Here is a 7,972-nt window from a genome sequence, read left to right on the forward strand (position 1 = left end):
ACACACACACACATGCACACATACACACATACATACACACACACATACACACGCACACACTTACTGTCAATTAAAACCCTTTGCATATTGACATATTCAACAGATCATCTGTGATACGGACACTAAGTGTCTTAGACTAGCAACTGTCTCAGGATCCATCTAGAATAAGAAATAATCCCTGGATTCAGGCTGCTTTGGGGCATACAGCCTCACTTCCTAAACCATCAGCACTGCCAGAAACTTTTTTCAAAACTGCAAATCCTAAGACCTCACTGGTCCACATTCAGACACTGTGGAGCGTGGTCAGCAAAGACTAGTTTATTCTGTCCCCGGACAGCTACTAACCAAAACGCATTTATAGCCCCAGATCACAGAGCTGCTGTGGCCATTGAAGGCGTAACACAAGGCAGCCAAATAAATAAACCATTCTGAGTGGCTTGACAGGCACATACCCAAGATGAGGGTGAGCAGTGATCTGCGTGGCCCTCTAGCCCAGACCTCACGCCATAAACCGCATCCTTTTGCGTCCAGCTTAGTGGTACTTCCCTGATTTCTCTGGTTTTATTGCTAATCTCCGTGTTTAGTGTAAAACCTCTGACCCCAGTTCCTAAGTAAGATAACAACATGACTAGAGAAGAAAATGGTTGTCAGGGTTACAGGGAAGAACGAAGCCTGGCAGTGTGAATAGGAAGACACCATCAAGAACCCTGTGTACTCCAAGTTTCATTTAAATCTGTGAATATCCATGAGTGCAGTGCCTGTGGAGGCCAGAAGAGGGCAGCAGATCCTCTGGGGCTGAAGTTATCAGGTGGTTGTGAGCCACCCTCTGTGGGTGCTGGAAACAGAACTCAGCTCCTGAAACTGAGAGGTCAGTCTTACACAGTCTTAGCTAGTGACTCGACAATGAGTACTAAATGTCTTTACCAAACACACACACAAGCCTATGTGCTGACTGCAGGTGCATTCCAACCAGGGGCTCAGATAGGACTCACACTCTACGTGAGCAATGTTTCCACATTTGACCATTTCCTGAGTCATTTCCTGAGTCAAGTGTAAAAATTATTTTATGTGGGCACCACAGCATCAGCACCTGAAGAGAACATCACCTCATTTCACGGTGCCCTCTACCTCGTTTCTCATTCCAATTACTTCTCCAACAAGAGTGCACAGTGCCTATTAAGAGAAAAGGCCTATTGGGTATTGTTCAACCTAAAGCTAAGACAATAGGCCATATACTCTAAAGTACAACATTTTAGGACCAAACAGAGAGTTTGACATCAAATGCCTTGGGGAAACTCAATCATTATGTTCTTGCTGGTTCATAAAAGCAGATGAAGCACTCAGTGAGTTACAAACACCTACCATGGCAAGCAACTAACCCTTGTCCAAATAACTAGATATGCCTCTGCTTTAGCACCCAGAATCCTCTAAGTAGGGAATGCTGCCACCTACTGTGGCTGTCTTTTCCCCTGGGTCCTGAGGTCTGGAAAGTGAGGCCACTGCACATGCACCGCACACTACATAATGGCCAGTCCCTCTATTTTGTCCTTACAACTTTTCAACAAAGGTGAGTTTCCCTTCTTCAAACTGCTATGTGAGATGTTTAAATGCTACATGGCTTCCATGGGCTCGTATGCTTGAATGCTTAGTCTCCAGTTGGTAGAACCGTTTGGGACAGATTATGAGCTGCGGCCTTGTTGGAGGAGATATGTCATTGGGGATTGGTTTCGAGGTCCCAAAAGTCTTGTCCCATTTCAGTTGGCAGAATCGTCTCTCCCTCTCCCCCTCTCCCTCTCCCTCTCCCTCTCCCTCTCCCTACATGGAAGCTTTTAGCGACTGCTACTACACCATGCCTGCCTGCTGCCATGCTCCCCACCAGGATGGTCATGGACTCTAACCTTCTGGAACCATGAATCCCCAAATTAAATGCTTTCTGCTACAAGTTGCCTTGATCATGGTGTCCCTTCACTATAATAGAAAGAGCAACAAAGACAGCTTGCATCCAGAGTATCTGAGATTCAGATATAATGAGCTATCTAGAGAACAGACCCAAGTCTAGACATGACATTCATGTGCCTTGGCCATCTTGCCAACGGTGATTTTATACAACATTTTAAATGTACATGTATTTTAACTACAGTCCATCACACAGTCATGTATAGGATTTCCACTGTGGTGTCAATACTGGTTCCTAAAAGCTGTCACTTCTCCTGTCACGTCAGGTTAGATTTTCAGATCAGAGAGGCTTTCTGCCTGGATGCACCCCTTGAGTCAGCCAACACTACTGGGTTGCAAGCTGAAGAGATGATAACCCAGAGTGATAGCATGGTCTGCAAGGATTTAGGTACTATGTCACAGAGATGTGCCTGCAGTCAGGCTGTGAAACGGTCTGGCTGTCTACGGTTTAAGGGCACTACTGTGGAATGACGGTTCAGGGAAGATTTCACCGCCCATGCTCCAGGATCAAACCCCGCCTCATGCACTTGTCCTTCTGAGTCACTGTCTCCCAAACTCTGCTGCAGCATATGCCAGTTAAACCAGTGTCTAGAGAGAGGTGGATGTCAGCACTGGCCACCGATTGTCAAGTGTCCCGTTGCACAGGAAAGACTGGGAGCTCTGCTCTGAGCCTTTGATGCAAATGTCTAGTTTGGGGCTTGCTAGAAAAGGACCCTCTAAACCCCACTGCAGACCAAGGAATTACAAACTCTCTGTATCAGATATCCATGATTCAGTACAACCTGGATTAACACCTCACCCAGCTGGCTATAGTGTTGCTGTGGAACTCTGTCCTCTGAGCTTAAGGGCCATTACAGTCTTCATCAGACAGGCTTCACTGACCGCTAGGATTGGACCTGCTGGTGCTCCCTCATGGGGATGGGGAGGTTAATTACACCCTCACCTCAAACTCCTGCTACTTGCTCCTGCATTTCCAACTACACACAGTCTCAGGAAGTTCTAGAATACACATGGTAAGCAGTTAGCTGACACTGAGCTAGTTTGGTGACATCTGTACAGCTACGGGGAGGTTATCACCCATGCTGGTGCCAGATTTTTCAATGACATGAATGTCACCCACATTCCTGTAAGAAATCCCTCACCATACTCCTGTAAGCAAACCCAGTCCACTCAGTGATTTCCCTCACCGGATTTGAGTGGAACCCTTCCTTCGGTCTGTGTAGATGCCCTGGGTTTGGGCCTTCAGTCTTTTGTAGGTCCCCTGGGTTTGGAGATATTTGTTCAAATCCCTCCAGGAAAAGATTGTACACTAAGAGCTCAAAGTTTGAGAAATTCTGCATTTCATACTGGAATCCACTGGGTAATGCTTTTAAAAGATGTCGTATCCACATCTCACCCCAAGACTGACTTCCCTACTCTCAGAACGATCCAGACCCACTCCTCAGATCTTTCTTGGCCAGTCTGAGAAGGCCCGCTCTAACTCAGCATCTGACCTATGACCTATGACCTATGACCCATTATGACCTATGACCTATGACCTATGAGAGTTACCCTCGATGAAGCCAGGTAATAGCTATGAAGAACTTGACATGAGGCCTGGCAGGCACAAAGAAAGTTACCAGAGGATTTCAGAGGAGGATGTAAGAGTGGTTAGTGTTAAGGGTTTCTGTTAGCTATAGCTCAGTGAATGACAGCTGAATCCATGTTAACACAAATACTTCTCAACACAGAAAAGGACTTCAAGCACTCTGAACAGCAGTAGCTAATACTCTGGCACAGCGAGACCTCATAACCTTGTGGTGGGTCTATGCAACTGACCATGGGTTCTTGCCACTTCCTTAAACAAATTTTCCTATGCTGAATTCAAGATAGATGCCATTTTTGCTGACTTGGATCTAGAATGACTTAAGTCAGAGTCATGATCAAGATCCCCATACAAGAAGGCAGATGCTTGGCCAAAGCAGCAAAGGGCATGTCTTCACAGGCTACACGGGTGAGCAAGTGGGCAGGAGAGATGGACTCACACCAGGTCACCAGTCAGCAGTTCCCTCACGAACAAGGTAATCATGGAACCTGTGTGACACTAAAGACACGTGTCTGCATTTTTGTGGGGTTCCCCCAGCTAACCACCGCCATCTGCCAGGCCCAACTTCAACACTGTCTTAGCACAGCCAAATTAGAGCCACCCCATGTGGCCTAACAACACGGGCAAGACTCACTGTGTCTAGGAAATGGAAAAAGTTTAACAAAAATATTCACACTCACGCTAAAGAGCCCAATAACCTCTCTACACGGAACCCTGGCTGGCTCATTCTGTGGCCCTTCCTCTCGCTTAGGTCGCACTGCACTGGCCTCATCGTGAGCTGTAAGCCACCTAGAATTTTTCAAGCTGATTCCCCCTCCTACTTCTGCTGCCTAGAATGTTCCCCTCTGATGGGAGCCACTCAGCCTGTTCAGTCTTTCCTTAGGTCATTTCTGCACCCTGTGGTCTAACCTCACCCCCAGAGGGTTTTCCTTGAAGCACTTCATTATCTTTTTACAGGCCTCATGGAGATGGTAGCTGAAGGGATACTTGCCTCTCTGCTTCCCAGTGCCTACACTGACTAAATCTCCATTTCTGCTTTTCACTTCTGATTCGGCTCTTTTAGTTGGCTTACTGAGCACAGGTGACCAGACCTGGCTTAGGGCACTGGTTGTGACCCACCATCGAAACCAACCTCAGCTCACGTGTTTATTGGTCCCGTGACCCTTTCCCAGGCCTGCCAACAGATACTTCTTAGCTGGGCCACTAACAAGATGAACAGGTAAATGAGCCAAGTGGGAATCTGACACCGAAGGTAACAAAATTTAGATTTAAAATGCTATTAGATTACCTTTCATTGCTGTGACCAAAGGCCGCTCAAGTGAATAAATGATTCTAATAAATTTTTCAGAACTCCTTTCATTTTAATTATTTATATGAATAAAGTAAGCTACGTTAGCGTGTTCACCTGAGAGCCAAAATGTTTTGCGAGCAATTCTTTCACTCACAGTCTCTTCTACTGTGAAACTTGTATCAATATTACACTTTTCATTCCCTACTTATTGGGGAAACTAGTCAAAGAAACATCTGCTCAGCCTAACGCTTTACTCATTTATTTATTTATTTATTTCTATTTTGTATTTCTTTTTACCTCGGAACCAGGCAGTCAGCTCTCTGCAGAGTTGTGGCGTCAAGTTCAAAAAGGGACGCGATGTCATTTCCGTGTGGGACGGAGACCAGGGTGTACATGATCTTCTCCCCTGTCTGGCGTTTTTTCTTCGGTGTTGGAATCTCCCCGTCTCTCTGTGGAAGAGGTCCAAGGTTATTCAGCGTCTTCAGATTTAGTATTAACTGCTCCAGCTAATCGGGACATAGATGTGAGCTTGCCCACCGTTCCTTCGCTGGGTTACAGGCGTGTCACAGCCTCTGTAATGATTGTGGGCAGTTGTGCAGCCCATGTTCCCAGGAGGGGTGTTCTAATCTGAGCATGCCCTTAGGCACAGCAGTTATGGCTCCTTCTCCGGTGGCTGTATACCTGTTTACAACATAATGATTTGATCCTCCACATTTAAGTCAAACAGTCACCAGAACTCTCTAAATGCCACAGACTCAAGAAGACATACAAATGACCAATGAATATAAGAAAACATGCTCAGCCCCACTTGTTATGGGGGAGAGGGAAGGTAAATCAAAACCTCAGTGAAGCAGACAGTGTCCCACCTGCTAGGGACATGATGACCCAAGTCCAGAGATAAATGGCCAAAGGTGCAGAGAAAGGGGACCCTTGTATCCTATGGGTGGAATGTAAAGTATCATGAAACCAGGTGGCCCGGGAATTCTTCCTGTGGGCATGATGATGTGAGAAAGATGCCTGGTCACGTTCAAGTGCACAAATGCAATCCTCACCTCACAAAGAGACCTGCACCCCAGGCTGGCTGAAGCACTAGTCAAAAAGCCATTCATGTAAACAGCCAAAGGCAGGCGAGCAGGCAGACAGACAGACGGGTGGATGGACAGACAGACTACAGACAATAGAAAGGAAGGAAGGAAAAGAGGAAGGGAGGAAGAAAGTGGGTTAAAGGATGTAGATTCATTGGCCCACAAAAAGAACGTGCAGTTTCAGTCAACTGTGAACAGCAGAGCAACAGCTTTCTCTGGAGGTTCCAGACAGTGAAGCCACAGCACTGACCTCCAGTAACAGAGGCAGGGAGGCTGGGGGGCGGGGGATGGAGGGGCACGTGACCCTCTTGTAAAGAACCAATGGAAGAACATGTGTAACTGCAACATAAAACATTTCCATCCCTTTCTCCTTCCTTCCTTCCTTCCTTCCTTCTTTTTAGACAGGGTCTCCCTAAGTACCCCAGGCTGGCCTCAGACTCACAGCAGCCCTCCTGCTTCAGCCTGTCAAATGCTGGAGTTAAGAGCATGAGCAGCCGCTCCCCACTGGAGTCCCTTCTCGAAGACAGACATGAACTCTGATGTTAAAGGCAGCACTGATTACGGTGAAGAAAGTGGCAGAAGAAGACTAAGATGGGGGGGGGGGGGTCCCAACACTTGAGAGGCAGAGGCAGGGGGATCTCTGTGAGTTCAAGGCCAGCCTGGTGGCCTCTCCTCCAGAATGAATTCCAGGACAGCAGAGTTTTACAGAGAAACCCTGTCTTGGGAAAAGGGAGTGTGGGGCAGGGAGTTTGTCTTTAGTTACATCCTTGGGGACATAAAAACTTTCAGAGAATCGAGCTTACTCGAGCTGAGGCATTTACTGTAGCAACAAGCTGTTAGCAGAGCTTGTGGATTCTGCAAGTCTATTGATGGCAAGAGAATTAGATATGGTGAGCACTGTTCCTTCCTTTAGAGGAGGTGACCAAGAATGTAAGAGCACAGAGCTGACGAGCCAGCTGCTAAGTGATCTTCCTGGACACCCGGGCAGTGAGATCCAGCCATATCTCAGTCCACTGGCTGCTGTTGCAACCGAGCCCTACAGGCTGGGTCATTTCTTAGGTCTCGATTCTGGAAGCAGGAGACTAAGCGCACAGAGGTGTCAGCTGTTGAGGACCTTGGTGCTGCATCGTGACATGGAGACTACCACCTCATGAGCCAGAACCACCAAGCCCCAGTGAGCCTGGTTCTGCAAAAAGCCACGCTAACCCACTAGCCCAGGGAATAAGGTCTCTCCATCACCGACTCCTCATGCCTACTCCTCCCAGGGAGCCCCACACCACTGTGACACTGCTGATCAAGTTTCCAACACAGGCAGGACACTCAAAGGACAGCAGGCCGTAAGGGGCTTGTGTAGACAGAAGCTATAATCACAATACTACTGAGTCCGGGGAGATGAGCTCCTCTCAGTTACACTGAAGGAGAGACAGACTGCAACAGTCTGGTGTAGAGGTCTACAAAACAAGTTGCAGTGTTCTTGGACAAGTACTGTATCACTAAAAAAAATACATTGTGTCATTTGCTGACTGAGCCCTCCCTCTTAGTATAACCCAGCTTTTGATGCGCATACTCTTTGGGGGGAAATGTGCTAAATGGATGCAGCTATTTAGGGCTATTTAGATCGATGGTCTTAACGGTGCGGCCTGTACCTCAGCCCTCTGTGAGTACATACTGGGGTTCAGCCCTCTCTTCACCCCACTTTTGAAGTGCTAACCAGATGATTTTCTAGAATGACAAGAAGATGCCAGATGTAGATGATTCCTCTACTGCTCTTCTTGGTGATGTCTCTCTCAGGGGCCCAACCAGAGTAGCCAGGACCCTCCCTCTATTTTGACACTTACACTGCAATGATTCTTTTCAAAATATGTATTTTAAAAACTCACTAATTAGGGTTAATTAAAACAAGTCACACCGGGCGGTGGTGGCGCACGCCTTTAATCCCAGCACTCAGGAGGCAGAGGAAGGCAGATTTCTGAGTTCGAGGCCAGCCTGGTCTACAAAGTGAGTTCCAGGACAGTCAGGGCTATACAGAGAAACCCTGTCTCAAAAAACCAAAAA

The 7,972-nt window shown here is 47.2% G+C and overlaps 1 protein-coding gene across 2 annotated transcripts in view; it reads right to left on the reverse strand.

Moving 5' to 3' along the window:
- The window catches only part of Itpr2 (inositol 1,4,5-trisphosphate receptor type 2), a 397,058-nt gene that overhangs the window by 288,337 nt on the left and 100,749 nt on the right, over positions 1-7,972 (reverse strand). For both annotated transcript variants that reach the window (XM_021191683.2, XM_029533962.1), the window contains one exon: positions 5,130-5,281. In XM_021191683.2, coding sequence (XP_021047342.1) covers positions 5,130-5,281 — 152 coding nt within the window. The remainder of the gene's footprint in view (positions 1-5,129; positions 5,282-7,972) is intronic.

This window comes from Mus pahari, chromosome 2, assembly GCF_900095145.1.
Source record: "Mus pahari chromosome 2, PAHARI_EIJ_v1.1, whole genome shotgun sequence".
Classification (NCBI taxonomy): domain Eukaryota; kingdom Metazoa; phylum Chordata; class Mammalia; order Rodentia; family Muridae; genus Mus; species Mus pahari.